Source organism: Ostrinia nubilalis, chromosome 19 (genome assembly GCF_963855985.1).
Source record: "Ostrinia nubilalis chromosome 19, ilOstNubi1.1, whole genome shotgun sequence".
NCBI lineage: Eukaryota > Metazoa > Arthropoda > Insecta > Lepidoptera > Crambidae > Ostrinia > Ostrinia nubilalis.
Window position 1 is genome coordinate 73,743 of NC_087106.1, and position 19,361 is coordinate 93,103.

General features: G+C 47.9%; 2 protein-coding genes and 1 long non-coding RNA gene across 3 annotated transcripts; 1 reads left to right on the forward strand and 2 right to left on the reverse strand.

Annotated features, from left to right (window-relative positions):
• Nucleotides 1-3,508: 3,508 nt before the first annotated feature.
• LOC135081350 (apoptosis-inducing factor 1, mitochondrial) lies at nt 3,509-5,966 on the reverse strand (the record flags this gene model as incomplete). Its single annotated transcript, XM_063976070.1, has 7 exons — nt 3,509-3,634; nt 3,711-3,857; nt 3,973-4,125; nt 4,244-4,761; nt 4,906-5,577; nt 5,730-5,787; nt 5,868-5,966. Coding segments are annotated over 7 exons (1,719 nt in total), but the record flags the coding sequence as incomplete, so codon positions are not given.
• A 4-nt stretch (nt 5,967-5,970) lies between these two features.
• Nucleotides 5,971-13,556, reverse strand: LOC135081239 (uncharacterized). Its single transcript, XR_010259155.1, has 3 exons — nt 13,285-13,556; nt 13,097-13,131; nt 5,971-6,050 (listed from the first exon to the last, which is right to left on the reverse strand). It is a non-coding gene; the product is annotated as an uncharacterized LOC135081239 (long non-coding RNA).
• Nucleotides 13,557-15,201: 1,645 nt separating this feature from the next.
• LOC135081351 (hamartin) lies at nt 15,202-19,155 on the forward strand (the record flags this gene model as incomplete). Its single annotated transcript, XM_063976071.1, has 3 exons — nt 15,202-16,521; nt 16,623-16,856; nt 18,241-19,155. Coding segments are annotated over 3 exons (2,469 nt in total), but the record flags the coding sequence as incomplete, so codon positions are not given.
• Between the last annotated feature and the right edge of the window lie 206 nt (nt 19,156-19,361).

Genomic DNA, 19,361 nt, shown 5'->3' on the forward strand with positions numbered 1-19,361 from the left:
TACACATAGGACTTCAAGTAGAAACCTTATCATCAAACCCTGGATTACGCCGGGACTGTTACGTTGTATACGAAATCGAGATAGACTTCACCATCAATCTAAGAGGGACCCCTATAACGACAACCTGAAAATCACCTACAGACGATATAGAAACTTTTGCAACAATTTACTTAAAAAAATTAAACGAGAGTTTGAAAGTGCAGAATTCAAGAAATACAGCAAAAATCCCAAAGCCACTTGGAATCTAATTAAATCAATCGCCAATTTGAAACAGACATCGTCAACTGCCACTAAACTGTTATCCGTAAACGAAAGTCCATCTCGCTCGGTAGATTTTGTAAACTCCTTTTTCGCTAATGTGGGAAAAAACCTGGCGTCCAGAATCGTGGCCACCAGACGTTGCCCTACTGTACCTGAACCGTCTTCACTAGCCTCACCCTCTGACTCCATGGCTGTTTTCACAACGGATAATAACGAAATTGAGTGTTTGATTCTTGGACTTAACCTAGATTGTGCTACGGGGTGGGACGGGATCCCTTCTAAACTCATCAGGGCCGCTAGACACATCCTGGTGCCTGTTATATGCCATGTTTTTAATCTTTGCCTCTTGACCGGTACTTTTCCTTCAGTTTTTAAAAAAGCACTTGTACATCCGATACACAAAAGTGGAGATGCGTCATGTGTTAATAATTACAGACCCATATCTGTGCTTACTATTTTGTCTAAACTTTTAGAGAAAATCATCAACAAAAGACTCGTTGCTTTTCTAACTTCACATAATATCCTAGCAGATAATCAATTTGGTTTCAGGTCCGGCAAAAGTACTGAAGACGCAGTACTGGCGTTAGTTGACGATGTGGCATCAAATTTAAATAAAAAATTAAAGACTATTGCTATCTTCCTTGACCTGTCAAAAGCTTTTGACACTGTTTCGGTCCCGATTTTGATTCAAAAGCTGGAGAGGATAGGTGTTAGAGGTTTGGCTCTTGACATCTTCGTGAGTTATCTAAGTGAACGCTCTCAGGTAGTAAAAATTGATAACTTTACCAGTCAAGATGTATGTATCACTTATGGTGTTCCTCAGGGTAGTGTTCTTGGCCCTACTCTGTTTTTAATTTACATTAACGACCTTTGTATGATGTCACTGGATCACTCCAGAATCATTACGTATGCTGACGATACTGCGATTTTGGTTCAGGGATCTAATTGGTCAGAAACGCGTACTCGTGCGGAATCTGCTTTGAAGACAGTCATGGAATGGTTATCAGTAAATTTGCTTACCCTCAATACTGACAAAACCAAATTTATAACCTTTGCTCCTAGACTTGCTTCCCAACCTGATTCTTTGTTTGATATAACTGCACACAAGTGTGGAATATCTGCTGTAAATGCGAGCTGCAACTGTGTAAGTATCTCCAGAACTAATAGCATTAAATACCTAGGCGTAATGATAGATAGTACGTTGTCCTGGAACTGTCAGATCACATCACTAGTTGCAAGGGTTCGAAAGCTGATTTTTGTTTTTAGAAACTTACGAACCTCAGCCAACTTCACCACCCTCAGGACTGTTTACTATGCTCTTGCCCACTCAGTACTGACCTACTGTATCACAGCATGGGGTAACGCTTGTAAGACCTCTTTCCTACGTCTGGAAAGGGCACAAAGAGCTGTCTTAAAAGTCATGACTCACAACCCCATTCGTTTTCCAACCGACGAACTATATGCTTTGTGTAGGTTACCAAGAGTAAGACACTCTTTTATCATGCAAACTGTACTCCGCAAACACGCTGGTCTGGTATTCGAACCTAACCGGGAAGAAAAGACCCGAAGACATGACAAAGTGTGCAGATTGGAGTCCTGCGTACTTGGAGTGGCGAGTCGACAATATCGGTTCCTGAGTCCTAAATTATATAATAAAATTAATAGACTTCTCAACATCTACAAACTTACCTTGCGTGAATGTAAAATTGTGATTGATAAATGGCTTCATACGCTCACTTATCAGGAGATTGAAAATTTCTTAAACGGGTAACTTGGGTTCCTTCTATTCTATATTATTAAAGCCAACACACTCTTACAACACACAAATACACACACCACACACATACACACACCACACACATACACACACCACACACATACACACATCACACACATACATACAGCACGCCTAAAGTAGTATGTTTATGGAATATTTTTTACGGAAGTGGGCGTTAGTAGTCGCACCACAGTTCTCTGAAACTATTGCGGCTATTATCGTACACGCTTTTTCATGTACAAATTTTCTTGTTTCCAATAAATAAATTTTGAATTTTGAATTTTTGAATTTTGAATTTTGAATAAACAAAGATAAATAAAACAAATCGAATTAAAACCAAAATTGCACTGGTAGTACTTATGCTAATTTATCTTAAAATTGGTCATTTATGTGAACTTCAAACTCGTGTCATATAAATTCTAGTGAACGAAACATATACCGAATTTAGGCCATGAGAAACTTAAATAAATGTATTATTTGTTTCATAACTTACATTTAAATTATCATAAATAATTATTTAAAAACCAAGCATCAAAATGTTATCCATAATATCCTTGATTCGGTAGTGTCACGAAATAGGGGACACACGAAAAATAATATGTACGCTATTTCGTGAGTCAATTAATCGCAATTTTAAAGGAATTCTACGTTTTCTTATAACTTTTTTCTAAGCCAAATCAATTGTCAAGGAACACATGAAACCACTATTACAAGTTTTATTCAAATGGGCGTTCCTTCGCCTTTCTATAAGCTTAAGAAGTTGGAGCGTTAACCTTAGGGTGAGAGCAACCTTTGCACGCCGCACGGCTGTTTTTGGCTCTCTGAGAGTTTGAAGCTTCGTATTGCTCTCATTTTTGGCGCCAGAATGTTGGTACTTGGTTTTTTAGATAGCTTAAATAATAGAGTTTTTGTAGTAATGAAGAATTTTTATAAATAATATTCCATTTGCTTATTATTTGAGCTAGAAAAAAAACTTACGAACTTACGTACTATCACGAACTAGTAGCCGTTTACCTTATATATTTTAAAGCTTATTATATGAGCATAAATAATAGATACAGGACTTTGAAATAGAGTCTGCGGCAATTTTTCCGTAAAACGGTTGTGGGAGATGGGGCACTGAGAATTAAGCAAAAGAGTTTTAGTAAATCCGTTTCATTAATGGTCAACACCAAGGATCGACCTATCTTTCGCAGTTATTAAATAATCTCTGGGTGTTGCTTAAGATAGTAATTCATGCTTCCAAAATCTTAGAAATTCTCACGAAAATGTAAAATGGCTCTTAAATGAAAAACAAACAATGTTTCTTTCTAGATCACATTATTTTAGGCTACACGCTCATAAAGTCTGAAGTGATCAAACGGACCTTGGATGCCAGTATCCTACGACGATAATTTTTTCTTCATTCGGCCGAAGGGGAATTTTCTAGCATATTTAGGTGATAAAGGGATTTGAAATAAAACGGCATCGTGGTGGGCAGCGAATGTATTGTGTTCGTGTGTGGCGACGCGGCGGAGACGGGGCTCACTCGTCCTCGTGCAGCGCGAACAGCTTGGCGGCCTCGAACAGGTCCTCGAACTCGCCCTGCGCCAGCACCTGCGGTCACAAGTGAACGTTTAATGTATGACTGACAGACGAGTGGTACATCATCCCTCCTCGCCGCAGCCGGTACCTGGCGCGCGACGTGCATGCGGTTGAAGAGGTTCCACAGCAGCACGCCCACCACGCGCCGCTCGCGCAGGTAGAACACCACGCCGCGATCGTAGCGCCGCCCGTCCGCGTCCGTCGCGCCCGCGCCCGCGCCCGCGCCCGCTACGGCCTGGGAATCGAGACGACACTTATTTTAATGGGACAAATAATAATTGAGAACGCCAAAATGAGTAATGTTTATTCAAGTAACTTTTCACAAAGTAATAAAAATACAGATAACCAACCTTAAGAGGCGCTTCCTCATCTTTGTGCCCACCGTCGGGCGCGGCGGCGACGGCGACGGCGGTGGTGGTGGCGGCGGTGGCGGCGGCGTCGCTCACGGCGTCAGCGGAGAACACGCCCACCGTCGGCAGTCGGGAGTCTATTATACCTATCGCCTGTTAAACGTGAAGTTACAAAGGACACCATTAAAATACACTTAAATGCAAATTGTCGACACCAATATTGATTTAGGAAATTTTGAATTTTTTGAGGGGGGGGGGGCACGGCACGCACCTCGTAGCCCAGGTCGGGGCCGAGGTCGCTCCAGAACATGCTCTGGTGCGTGTAGGGCTGCGGCGGGCCGGCGGCCGCCATGTTCTGCCCCGCCAGGCGGCCCGACACCACGGCGTGGTCGTGGTGCTCCACGCGCCGCCGGCCCAGCGCCACGTCGTAGAAGCACGCCACGTCGCCCGCCGCCCACACGTCGGCGCGCGCCTGCAGCTCCGCGTTCACCAGCAGCCCGCCCAGCGTCGGGTGCGTCTCCAGCGCCGACGCCGCCGCCAGCTCCGCACACGGCTCCGCGCCCACGCACTCCAGCACCAGCTGCGCCTCCAGCGCGCCGCCGTCCGCCAGCCGCAGCCGCACGCCGTCCGCGCGCGCCTCGCTGTCCGCCACCTCCGTGTCCGGCCGCAGCTCCACGCCCGCGCGCTGCAGGCGCCGCGCCGCCTCCAGCGCCAGGTAGCGCGGCAGCACGCCCGCCATCGGCGCCGCCTCGCGGAACACCTGCGTCACGCGCGCGCCCGTGCCGCGCACTGCGAGCGACACACGATTCGATTAACATAAAGCGCACATAGAAAGATAAAATAATAAATATTACTACTGACTCATGGACCAATTGTAGTCTGATATGTCAATGATGAACAGCGACGAACGGGAACAAGAACATCGTCACTCACGTCTCTCGGCGAGGGAGGCGCTGAGCTCGGAGGCGAGGAAGCCGCCGCCGACGATGGCGACGTGCACGGTGTCGGGGCGGTCGAGCAGGCGCGCCAGGCGGCCGGCGTCGGCGGCGGCGCGCAGCGTGAGCACGCGGCCCGAGTCGCGCGCCGGCCGCAGCGCCTCGGAGCGGCGCGCGCGCACGCCCGTGGCCACGAGGCAGCGCTCGTAGCGCAGCGTGGCCGCGCGGCCGCCGGGCGCCTCCAGGTGCGCCTCGTGGCGCGCCACGTCCAGGCGCCGCACGCGCCAGCCGCGCGCCACGGCGGCGCCGCCCTCGCCGGCCGCCAGCCGCGCCACGGGCGCGTAGAAGGCGCCGGGCTCGTACACGACGCTGCGCCGCTTGCCGTTCCACTGGCGGAAGGTGAGCGCCTCGAGGTCGTCGGCGGCGCGCGCCAGGTCGGGCTCGCGCCACAGCTCCTTGCTGAGCGGCGGGCGCATGTAGGGCAGCGCGGGCTCGTCGCCCACGATGAGCACCTGCGCGTCGGGCCGCGCCGAGCGGATGGCGCGCATGGCCGCGAACGACGCCGTGCCGCCGCCCACCAGCAGGAACTGCACGCGCTCCGGGAACTCCGAGCCCGCCCGCGGGTACGGCTCCGGCTCGGACGGTGCGCCCTTCTTCTCCTCGGCTGCGGCTGCGAAAGGTTCGAAGATGCAATTCCATTTGCTCAGTGCAGGATAGTAATAAATGTATAACAAACGCCAATGCCAATCCTATGCCAAGTTTTATAAACTTCTAAGGATTTGTTATTAGACTTATAACGATTAATTTGAATAGAATTCTTACCGTTATTCGGTGGAGTTGGCACTTTGTCCTCGTCGTTTAGTTTACGATAAAAATATACCTGATAAAAAGAGAAAACTTAATCAGTCCCAAGTGTATTATCACCGAAGTATCATTTTATATTTAATTAGCTATACTAACCCCGCCGATGGAGGCGGTGAGCGCGACGGCAGCGGCGGCGGCGGTCCAAGCCTGGCGCGCGCGCGGCGGCGGCGGGGGCGGCGGCGGTGGCGGGGGCGGTCCCGCGGGATGCGCCCCGCGCGCCGCCGCGCCGCGCGCTCTGTGTGCACTGTCAGCTTGACCACCACTGGATGTCAATACTGTCTGTGGAACAAGTGTATTGTACATTTGCTTTTGTTCAAATACTATATCTGTTACGTGCAGCCTAACATCTCAACGGCTAACAATAATATACATGCAGTTCAATATTTCTACGGCTTTATTACAGACAAAAACGAATATAGAGTAGTACATGTGCCTATGTTTTTGTGATACAGTATGTACCTACCTATAATCTTGCCTATAATAGGATAGAGTGAATTAAATAATAACTTTTTTTATTTTATTTTATTTATTTATTAGGTCTACCAACATTGTTACATAACAACATGTACACTTAAAAATGACAATTATGAACAAAGTTACAATGCAACAACAATTATAGGCTGACACAACATGCAATATAGATTCAATGCAGTTTGTTCAAACTTATTTATAATTAGACGATAAACACTATTATTCCAGTAAAATATGGACTTGAAAGAAAGAATCCAAAATTGAAATTATTTATTTGCCAGAATAAACATTGAGATGACTGGTAATTAGAAAGAGGCCATTTTTATTGTAGTCAAGTGGGTGAATTTTTAATTATTTAACAAATAATAATTAAAATATTATTTTTATAGTTATTTTTTGTGTTAAGAGTTGCATCTGAAATATTTAATAACTCGAAAAAAATTAATTGCCTAAGGTAGGAATATTTTCTCTTTTTACTTTATAGGCAAATTACAATTATTATACTATTACAAAACAAAAAAATAATAACAAAAAACCATTTAAAGTAATTAATTAAGTAAAGCACCTTACATCACTATAATGTGTTGTCATAAGAATAGAAGCAACAAACAATCAAAAGAAACATGCAAATAATGTATTTGAACAAATTAGCTCTTATTTTACCGTTTTATATGGTTTTATTTTCCTTGTACGCTTGAAATATATAATAATCATCCATTAGACAAAACATGGTTAAAAACTAAACCTGTTTGCAAAAAAACTTATTTCATAATATTGCATCATAATATTTGTAAAGAAAAATACAATTTTCTTTAATTTAGTAACAAAAAATAAACAGTCCGTGTAATATATTTGTGTTCAACATTTTATATCATTAATATTAGTATTGTACTTTATTTAAGTGAAAAAAACATAAATATGATTAGATACATATGTGGCGTTCGGAAATAAGTGATTTCCGAACGCACATTTGCTCTAGGCATAGACAAGTGCTTTTTAATCTGTGGTTTTGGCAACAAAACCTTTCACTTGTCAGACAGAGGCCTCAACTTTTTACCGCGCGCATCGCGATTATAATTTGTCTTACAATAATGTGAAATGTACATAGTTCATGTAGTGTTAATTGTGTGTGCTACTTTATTATCATTGCCACGCCTGATTCTGTGCGTCAATACACGCAGTTCTTTGTCAAAACGACTACGGAGTTTCATTCCGGCATGGGAGACGCCGACTCACCAAAGCCTCCCAAATTGGTGACCCCGTCTATGAAATAACCTGCGTAAATGAAGAAGTTTGAAACCCCTCGGCGTAGGCGCATCCACTGGCAGCAACGAGACTATTGGAATCGATTTTTCCTACACAACATTTTGTCATTCACAAAATGGCGTCGTCTCTGCGTGCGTAACAAAATAGCGTCCTTCTACTAAAAACTTCACTGCAAATCCAACTGGACTACGTTCGCGTACAGTGCATGTGGTGTTATTGTGGTGTTGGTGTTAATAATTAAGTGTTCAAAGTGCATAACCTTGCCGTGCTAACCCCTGCTAAACTCCTGCTACTAACTGTTAGACGACTGCACTGCTTGCTCCGTCTACTCTCCACATCCCAAGCATCGCAACGCACGCAAGTACTGTTTTTAATCCAAATCTGACAATTTCGTGAACTTAGTGCATAATGCTGCTGCAATAACATACAAACTGGACTATTGAACATTTAGTAATAACTCTATTTAATTTTGCATTAATTCTAGTATTAACCCTAATTGACAACTATTTTAATTTGCAATTCAAATACCTGTGAATTAAGTGCCTAGTAAATTTTTGTAGCGGTTTATTAAGACAATCTTTTGTACTTTAACTTAAAATACATGTAATTTGTGGTATTGTTAACCATCTGTTTTTGAGATCAGATAATTAATGTTTGATAGCCCAAACAACAAAGTAATTTAATTATATAATCGGTGTAAAATTTCAATTGCATGTTTACAAATGTTAATTTCTCTTTTAATGTGTGTTTTCCTTATTCTTATTTTACTATTGCCTTCTTTTGAAAGATATTTTCATTATTTATGATTTTGAATTGGTGATATACATACAACTTGGTATAACAATTTATAAGCTAAAATTTCTATAAAAAGCAAGTTCCATTCCACATTGTTAACATTTTAACGGCCTAGGAATAATTACTAATTAATAATATTTTTTTGCATGTGCCAATCCAACTTTAAATTTGTTTAACATACTTATTTTTTTTTTTTTCTTACTGCACACCTGCGGAGAAGGATATTTGGCATACTTACATTATTATTATTTTTTTATTTTAAATCTAAGTTGTGATCTATTTTGAACATTGCTTATCATTAGATTCTTGTGTTACTAACCGGGACCATGGCTGAAGCAGAATTACATGCTAAATTAGAAGAGCTTTTAGCTCAAAATGCTACTTTGAAAGCTCAACTCCGTCAGGTACAAACAGAAACAGCAGAAACCTCTCCAGTGTCGCAAAAAGAACAAGTTTGCCGAGTTTCTGTGAAATTACCACCTTTCTGGATTGACAGGCCAGCTATTTGGTTTGCACAAGCAGAAGCCCAATTTCATCTTGCTGATATAACCACAGACATGACCAAATTTAGCCATGTACTGGCATCCATTGACCAACGTGTTATTGGGGAAATCGAAGATATTATTATGAATCCCCCGAAGGAACACAAGTACACTAAGCTAAAAAGTGAACTAATCCGTCGCCTCTCCACTTCGGAGGAGCAGCGGGTTCGCCGATTATTGGGCGACGAAGAGCTTGGTGATAGGAAAGCGTCGACCTTCTTAAGACATCTCCGTTCACTTGCTGGCTCAACACTCAAAGATGATAATCTTCTAAGGCAACTTTGGCTTCGCCGCTTGCCCAGCCAAGTACAAGCTATTTTGGCAGCACAAGCAGATCTGAGTTTGGAGAAGTTAGCAGAGCTTGCAGATAAAATTATGGAAGTGACCCCCGGACCTGCCAATGTATATAGTGTGGATAATACTCCTCCCCTTCTAAGCACACTTGTAGAATGCGTCGAAAATCTTACCAAACAGGTCGCTGCTCTCTCAGCTGCCCAAAACACACGAGATAGCAGACCAAGAAACCGCTCGACATCTTATCCCAATAGATCACGCTCTGGGACACCAGCCAACAAACCGTGTTGGTACCACAATAAATTCGGTCGCAGAGCTAGCAAGTGTGTTGCACCGTGTAATTGGCGAGCGGAAAACCAAGAAAGCAATCAGTAAAGGCGGATACTGATTGCTGTTCGATAGATTCCCAAGGACGCCGCCTCTTCGTAACGGACAAAACTACTAAACACAGATTTTTAATTGACACTGGATCTGACTTATGTTGTTTCCCCTTCCGGTGGATTCGCGACCGCAGAACACCTACAGATTATTCATTAAGCGCCGCGAATGGCAGTTGCATCAAAACATACGGTACAGTCAATCTCAAATTAGACTTCGGACTACGCCGCGAATTTATATGGCAATTTGTGGTTGCCGACGTGAACGCTCCGATCATTGGCTCCGACTTTCTTGCTCACTACCACCTTCTTCCCGACTGTGCCAACAAACGGATTGTAGATGGTAAGACAGGTCTATCTAATTCTGCTATCGTCGCACCTCCTGATCCAATCAATGGTGTAAAAGCAATCGTAGTCAACCCCGGCAACTCGTCCTATTACAACATCCTCTGTAAGTTCCCAGATATCACCAAACCACCTGGTCTACCACGTATCGCCAAGCACGAAACGGTTCATTACATCAACACCACTGACGGCCCACCAGTAACTAGCCGACCTCGCCGCCTTGCTCCCGAAAAACTTAAAGCCGCACAACAAGCTTTTACAGATATGGTACAGACGGGCACTGCTACGCCATCCAGCAGCTCTTGGTCCTCACCATTACACTTGGCCCCTAAGAAAGACTCTACATGGCGACCTTGTGGCGATTATCGTGCTTTAAACGCTAGGACCATTCCCGACAGATATCCGGTGAGACACATAGGTGACCTTGCATACAATCTGAGGGGTGCTTCAGTCTTCAGCACCATAGACCTGGTAAAAGCATACCAGCAAATTCCCGTCCACCCTCCAGATATTTGTAAGACGGCCATCATTACGACCTTTGGCCTCTTCGAATTCCCGTACATGAGTTTTGGACTCCGAAACGCCGGTCAAACCTTTCAAAGGTTTATTGATGAGGTCACCCGCGGTTTAGATTTCGTCTTCCCGTATGTCGACGATATTTTAGTATTTTCTCATGATGCTGTCCTGCACGCAGAACATCTTACTATATTATTCCAGCGTTTACAAAAATACGGCGTGATTATTAACTGCGACAAGTGCGTACTGGGAGCTAAAGAGGTGACCTTCCTAGGGTACAACATCTCGGCGGCAGGCATCAAACCTCCAAGCCAACGAGTCGACGTTATCAAAAATTTCCCCTTACCAAAAACCGCGCAGGGGCTTCGTAGGTTTCTGGGTATGCTCAACTACTACCGCAGATTCATACCTAAAGCTGCAGAATATCAAGCACCTCTGATAAGCGTCCTCGCCGACAACCAGCTAAAAGGTTCGAAACCCGTTCCCTGGAACGAAAGTTTGGCACTAGCATTCCAGAAATGCAAAGAAACTCTCAGTGATGCTACTATGCTAGCCCATCCAGCTCCAAACGTTCCACTAGGATTATTTACCGATGCATCCAGTTCCCACATCGGAGCAACCCTGCAGCAAAAAGTGGATGACGAATGGCAACCTCTCGCCTTTTTCAGTAAGAAGCTAAGTTCACAACAAACACAGTGGCCAGCTTACTACCGCGAATTACTGGCCGTTTACGAAAGCGTACAGCACTTCCGCCACGTACTCGAGGTTCAACACGTTACAATATTTACAGACCATAAACCGCTGCTGTATGCGTTCGTACAACGCCGTGAAAAACTTCCACCACCACAACTAAATCAACTGTCTTTTATAGGCCAATTCACAACGGATATCAAATACATAAAAGGCGAAGAGAACATCGTCGCTGATGCAATGTCCCGAATTGAAGCCATATCATTCGAACAGGATCACAAAACCCTCGCAACATCACAAGAAACAGATCAAGAACTAATAGACCTTCAAAACAGCGCTTCTAGTTTGCAACTTTCTAAAATTGTTCTCCCGGGTTCTGACACTGCCATCTTTTGCGACGTGTCCACAGGCAAACCTCGTCCATATCTAACCCCTCCATTCCGCAGAGCAGTATTTGACAAGTTACACAATTTAAGCCATCCTGGCATACGAGCAACTACCCGCCTTTTAACAAGCCGTTACGTGTGGCCTTCAATTAGAAAAGACTGCCACAACTGGGCGCGATCTTGTTTAGCTTGCCAGCGCACGAAAATTTCAAGGCACAACTCTGCTCCCATTGGAACTTTTGATCAACCATCCCACCGTTTCGCTCACATACATATAGACATCATTGGCCCACTACCTGTCTGTAACGAGTACCGTTACTGTTTGACGGCTATAGACAGGGTCTCTCGCTGGCCCGAGGTTTGGCCAATGCGCTCCATTACAGCCGAGGAAGTTGCAGACACTTTCACGAGAGAATGGATCTCACGATTTGGTGTCCCTTCAACTATTACAACCGATCAAGGAACCCAATTCGAGTCCGATCTATTTCGTCGTCTTATGCAACATTTCGCAACTAAACGCATCAGAACCACTGCTTACCATCCTTGCGCTAACGGTATGATCGAACGTGTGCATCGTCAACTAAAAGCATCTCTCATGTGCCATGACGACACTTGGGTTACATCTCTACCATTCGTTTTACTCGGTATGAGAACCGCCTTCAAAGAAGACATAAAAGCAACCGCTGCAGAAATGGTTTACGGAGAGAATCTACGCTTACCGGGAGAGATGCTTGCACCTACCGATAATCTTAAATCCTGCGAAAATCCTAATGATTTCGTTGAAAAATTGCGTCGAAAAATGACCAACATGAGACCAATTCCTGCTTCTCGCCATTCAGAACCATCCACTTTCATTTTCAAAAATCTCGCCACTGCTACTCACATTTTTCTACGTGACGACACTGTTCGACGTCCCCTCCAACCGCCTTACACCGGCCCATATCCTATTTTAGAGCGTTCTACTGATGGTAAAACCCTGACTATTACAATCAACGGCAAGAAATCCACGGTTAGCATTGATCGTGTCAAACCGGCTTTCATCGATCATTATGCAACAGATGAACATCATAATGATACACAAGAGCAATCTACTAAGCCTTCTATTGGTGCACCTCTGCCACAAGCAGCTCCTGCTCAAGCCACGATCCCATCTAAACAGCCTTACACTACGCGTGTTGGAAGGCATGTAAAATTTAAAGATCAGGATGACTATTTCTATTTCTCCTAACTATCCTTCTCCGTGGGGGGGTGATGTGGCGTTCGGAAATAAGTGATTTCCGAACGCACATTTGCTCTAGGCATAGACAAGTGCTTTTTAATCTGTGGTTTTGGCAACAAAACCTTTCACTTGTCAGACAGAGGCCTCAACTTTTTACCGCGCGCATCGCGATTATAATTTGTCTTACAATAATGTGAAATGTACATAGTTCATGTAGTGTTAATTGTGTGTGCTACTTTATTATCATTGCCACGCCTGATTCTGTGCGTCAATACACGCAGTTCTTTGTCAAAACGACTACGGAGTTTCATTCCGGCATGGGAGACGCCGACTCACCAAAGCCTCCCAAACATACAATAATAAAAGGAACATTAGAGAGTAGAGAATAAGAGAAGATGAAATAGCGACATGAGCTATGGCTTACCTGGTGAGCCAGTGGTGTGCTCGACGAGCTAGTGCCTAGAACATAAGATAATAATGTAAGCTAAAGAGCAGTAAATCAAACAAGTAACCTAAAGAAATATTTCTCTAAATATGAATTACTTTTCATAAAATGTAATAGTAAGATTCATAATAAACAACAAACATTTTAATATTTCACTGTATACTTACGGAATAATTTAAAAACATCTCTTCTGGCTGTGGTTAGCAGCTCAAGAGCCTGGCTTTCTATGTAAATGCTAGATACCGCTCGGAGCATATTCCTAACTTAATAAATGCGAAACTATGCAAACACTATCTTCACAATAAATTCCACTATTACTATTTTACTCATCAAATTCATTCCCGTACATTTTATAATATTTGTAAATCAATATTCAAAATTATTTTAGGTTATGTTCTCGTAAATCGCTGTTTGACATTTGATGAAATGAAGGATATTTTGACGTTTAACAGCTGTCATTTTTTTGACAATTGAAACTAGTGTTGCTCCTGATTACTAATGAAGTCGTATAAAAACAATTGAACTATTATTGAACTCTTGACATCACTATTTGACAACAGATGTCAAATCGGAGTAATTTTTTGGTCAGCTGTGCGCAATAAAATTCCGGCTATTGAATTAATTTACAAAAAAGGAGGGTAGTTAGCAATCAGTTGATAGAAAAGCATTGTAATATCCAAAAATCATATATTTTGGAACTCTTGAGTGTACATAGCCACCGAAACCAAAATTCCTCCTGCCTCGGTGCCAGAAGGATCGTCTCTCCGATCTGCTAATTGGTAAGTTTGTTAAATTCTTATTGGTCTTATTGGTTTATCTAAGTAAATGCTTAATGGACGTTTGCGTGGTTATGAGTACAGTCTTTGTGGATGTTTATTGTCTTGTACCTCGGATGAACCCTAACAAGTGCCCTGACTTATTTGCGCCTAACAACAACCCCATCACCGTATCAGGCAGTACACGAGCAATCTCCATGGTTCAGAAGGAATCCTTAAGTTTGGCCCAACTAATATCACCTGATCTTAGTTAATAATACTAAACAGAGGCCTTGAATACTTTAAGAACATCTGACAGTATGGATTCCTTACCACTTTTTCACCAATGTGCCCTGTCAAACCCTGCGTGATGCAGTATGGTGCCTTGCAGTGGGACTTATTAATAGGCTATTAAATTTTAATTCATGGCTACAAAAATTGTATGCTTGGGCAAAAACAAAATCAGTGGAAACTAACAAATGAAGAAATTTGATTTATTTTAACAGTACCTACCTAAAATAAGGCTATGACCATAAATACTGGGCTGCTGACATCTAGGCAATAGCAATTAGGTACATTGTGGACTGTTCTAGATTAATACTACTTCTGGATTAATAAAATTTAGATTTTTGTTTTCTCTAGTTAGTGTATAAGTACCCTAACCTTGCAAAAAGAAATGCTATGTTTACCTATAGGTAATTCACATCATGTGATAACCATGTTAAAATGTAGGTATGAACTGTATGTAAATTTGTTGGTGTTCCTAATAAAAAAAAAATTATAATAATAAAATAATTTTATTTACTCTTTACTTAGTATTACACAATACATGCAGTGCTTAGCTTAGTATGCAGACAATGAATACCCATAATAAGAGCCTGGTGCCTGATATTTTTATTTAATAGTACTATGCCAAGTCCATCTTCTTTTGCCAACACCAATATAAACTGTGATGATTATGTGCCTGTAATGAACGAAAATTTAAATGAAGGCTATTATTATTTATTTATTAAGTACCTACATCAACAAAATCACAAAGCGCATCTCGAACGTTTTGGAATTTCACGTAACCACAGGTGGTCGGAGATGTTGGCCGCAAGCGAAACGGGCGACGTGTTCGCCCTGCTGGAGGGCGGCGGGCGCGGCGGCCGCGAGGCCGTGGACGCGCTCATGGGCGTCTACAACGTGCGCGAGCCCTGGCTCACGCGCGCGCTGCTGCTCTACCACGCGCGCACCGGCTCCGCGCGCGCGCTCGAGCTGCTGGCGCGCGCGCCCGACCTGCACGCGCGCCATCTGCTGGACGCGCTGCAGGACCAGCTGCGCGCCGACCGCGCCGCGCGCCACGCCGCGCTCGCCGCGCTGGCGCCGCTCGTGGCGCGCCGGCCCGCCTGGCTGCACCGCCTGCCCGCGCACCCGCTCGCCCGCGACCTGCTGCGGGCCGCGCGCGCCGAGCGCGAGCCGCTGCCGCTGCTGCACGCGCTGCTGGCGCTGGCCGCGCTGCTGCCCGCCGCGCCCGCGCTGGCCGCGCCGCACTGCGCCGAGCTGGCCGACGCGCTGCTGCGGCCCGCCGCGCTCGACCCGCCGCCGCCGCCGCCCACGCGCGCGCACCTGCAGCTGGCGCAGCTGGCGCTGTTCCACGCGCTGTACGCCACGCACCCCTGCACGCTGCTGGACGCGCTGCGCGCCGACCTGGCCGCGGCCGGCGCGCGCGACGCCTGGGAGCGCCACGTGGCGCCGCTGCTGGCCTCCGTGCGCCTGCACCCGGCGCTGGTGACGGGCTCGCGCCAGCGCGAGGCGGACGCGGCCCGCTGGGCGCGCGTGGAGCCGCACGACGTGCTGGCCGAGTGCCGGCGCCTGGCGCTGCACGCGGGCACGCCGCCCGTGCTGCCGCGCGCCGCCGCCTCGCCCGCGCCGCCCGCCGCCTCGCCCGCGCCCGGCTCCGGCGCGCACGCCGCCCGCGCCGCCTCCGCGCTGCGGCCCGGCGCCGAGCCCTGGTTCCCGCTGGGCGAGCGCTGCGGCGCGGACTCGGCGCCGCACACGCCGCTGCCGGCCGACGCCGACGCCGCCGAGCCGCCGGAGGCCGCCGTGGAGGCGACGCCGGAGAACACGCCGGCGCGCGAGACGCGCGCGCAGTTCCGCTTCCCGACGGACTCGGGCGCGGCGCGCGCCATCGGGCGGCGCAAGGAGACGTCGCCGGGCGGGGAGGCGTACGCGGCGCGGCTGGCGCGCGTGGCGCTGGAGCGGCGCGCGGCCGACTCGCCGGTGCCCTTCGGGGGCGCGCCGCCCGCCGGCGCCAGCCTGGCGCGGCCCGAGCCCCGGCCGGCCGGCGCGGCGCCCCCGGAGCCGCTGGGCGCGGAGGACCGCGAGGTGCTGGAGCTGACGGGCGGGCGCGCGGCGCCGCAGGGCGAGTGGGCGGAGTGCACCACGCCGGCGCCGCCCACGCGGGACCCGCGCGCGCGCTCGCCGACGCGGGCCCGGGCCCGGGGCGCGGGCGGGGCCCCGGCGCGGCGCGCGGCGTCGTGCGGCCCGCGGCTGGGCGGCGCGCGCACGTGCTCGACGGCCGCGCAGACCGTGGACGTGTGGCCGGCGCCCTACGAATTCATCGTTTCGGATTTCTATCGGTGCCCGCCGGAGGATCCGCATAAACAGGTACGTCGAACTCGTCTCTCCCGGCGATCGTGCTCGAATTCCAGATTCGTCGACCTCGATTGATTTGACTTAAAATTTCGCAGACAGCGGAGGAGGGCAAGATAATCAGCGGGTCGGCGAGCGCGCGGCTGGACGCGTACCTGGCGGAGCTGTACGCGGGGCGGCGCGGGGCGGCGGGCGGGGCGGGCGGGGGCGCGGCCGAGCTGGGCGAGCAGCTGGCGCTGGCGCACGCGCAGCTGCTGTACGAGCGCTGGCGGCGCGAGGCGCACGCGGAGCGCAACCGCCGCCTGCTGGGCCGCTGCCGCCAGGCGCGCGCGCTCGAGCTGCAGAACCAGGTCCCGCACCTTTTCACTTTTATAACGTTTACAATGATAACACTGGTCAACAGTGTTTTTGTTGCCCTTGATATTTAAATGATTTTATGTCAATTAAGACCCACAATTTACGAAACTATTATTACTTTTAGCAGATTGGCTCTAGTTTTTTTTTAAATCGTCTTTTTCTGATTACACTATAAATAGTAGAAAATTAAGCAAGTACATTTTATAAAATCAAATTTTATCTAAAAAGAACCTCAAATTTTGTTCTGAATGATTTTAATTAATTTACAGAGAAGTAAAAAGATTTAAAAAATGCATAAATAATGTTAGATTTCAGAGAAACACCTTTTGTAGATTTTTTTAAAATTAAATGTTGTGGGTCAATTTCGCTATGTGACCAACATTACTTAATCAGTCAGGAAACGATCCTATCTACCTTGATATCTTTATTCCATCACTCTTACGTCTTGATAGAATCATTATACCTGCTCGTCACTGCAATTTCATAAAAATAAATAAACATCTACCCACGTGACTGCGAAGAAAGTGCAGCTTATTATGCTCATATTTGCTTCGACATATTTTGCCCATTAAACTGTGTAATTTAGTGCTTTCTAGTTACCTAAAAAATATTAAAATCAACACTAAACCTCTCCAAGCTTCACACACAGAATAAGTAATAGCTTTTTATAAGTTTGTGCATGTATATTCGAATTTGCCCACACATCTTGTTCCCAGTGAATTTTCTTTGCCCTATAGTTCCATATACATACAAAATGGGCATTAGACGTATACCTACTTAAGTGTAAGGCGAAGTAAAAATCTAAGGCGTCCAGACAATATGACAAGTAATGACATCAATTTTACTGTCATTACTTCCTTCGGTAATGACATTCTAAATCTGCCAACATACAATAAGAGCCTTGTCGCACTATAACCGCCATTCCTTGATTCCAGCCACCACATTGTCAGTGGTATAATAACATTATTTTATCGTAATATCATTGTTACTGATACTGGTCCCATTACGTTTAAAATTGTGCAGAAAAACTAATTTAGTCCAGGTTCCTGGTCACTTATTAACAACGCATGTTTCAAAGAGCCCATATAAATTGTTTATCACTTAAACATTAATATCATAAAAACTAGAGCCAATTCAGTACTTTCGTTAATATATTCGTAAATTGTATGCTTCAAAGTATATAAATCCGAAGAAATAACCAGGGCAACAAAAAAAATTTTTTTTTTGTTGAGCTGTGTAATCTTTGCAGAGATTCAGTTCAGTTATCAATATACAAATATTTTATTACCATACTGTACACGCACCGCTGATTTGTTTTGTACACCGGCCGGAGCTAATAAAATTAGGACTCGACTCATCGAACTCGTATCACTACAGGCGCTCCGAGAACGAGCACGGGCCGTTCAACGAGAACGCGACGAACTACGAGCGCGACTCGCGAGGGACCCTCCCGCCGCCCCGCTCGCGGCCGCCGCCGCCGCCGCCGCCGAGCGCGAGGCGCGCCTCGAGGCCGCGCTGGCCGAGGAGCGCACGGCGCGCCTGCGGGCCGAGGCGGCGCTGCACGAGGCCGAGGCGCAGCGCGCGCGCGACGCCGCCGAGCTGCGCCGCTCGCGCGGGGAGTCGCACGAGGCCGCGCGCCACGTGGAGGCGCTCGCGCGCGCCGCGCTGGCCGCCGAGCGCCGCGCCGAGTGCGTGCGCCGCCTGCGCCGCGAGCTGCTGGTGCTGAGCGAGCGCGAGGCGCGGCTGGCGGGCGCGGCGCGCGCGGGCGTGCAGCGCGCCGGCTGCGGCGACGGCGGCGCGGAGGCGCGGTCGCTGCGGGCGGCGGCGGCGCGCGCGGAGGCGGAGGCGGGCGCGGCGGCGGCGCGCGCGGAGGCGGCGGCGGCGCGCGCGCACGAGCTGGAGGCGGCGCTGGCGGCGCGCGACGCGGCGGCGGCGGAGCTGAGGCGCGCGGCGCGGCACGCGGCGGAGGAGGGCGAGGCGCGGCTGCGGGCGGCGCGCGACAAGTACGCGGCGCTGCTGCGCGTGGTGCGCGCGGGCGAGGCGCGGCGGCTGGAGCGGCTGGCGGCGGCGGGCGGGGCGCGCGCGGGGCCCGGGGGGGCGGCGGCGCCGGCGGGGGGGGGCGGGAGGCAGCGGGGGCGCGGCGTCGTCCCCGCCGCAGCTGGCGGAGTGCAGCCGCGTGCGGCGCCTGCTGGAGCCCGAGGGGGAGGAGGCGGGGCGCGACTGAGCGCGGGCGGGCGCGGGGGGCGCGGGGCGCGAGCGCCTCTCGGGTGCGATCGGGAGTTTCGACTCTGAGGAGGAGTGTTTCTCTCGTTCTGTGGTGTGACTTTTCGTCGTCGATGGGTGCGCCCGTCGCCCGGTTTCGGTTCGTGTTTGTGAATTTGAATTGTTGCATTGCGCGTTGCGAACTCTCACGTTGATCTCTCTCGACCACGTTTTTAATCTCGGTTTGTGATTCGACGTAATATAATCGCTCCATATTTTTGAAAATTCGCTGTTTG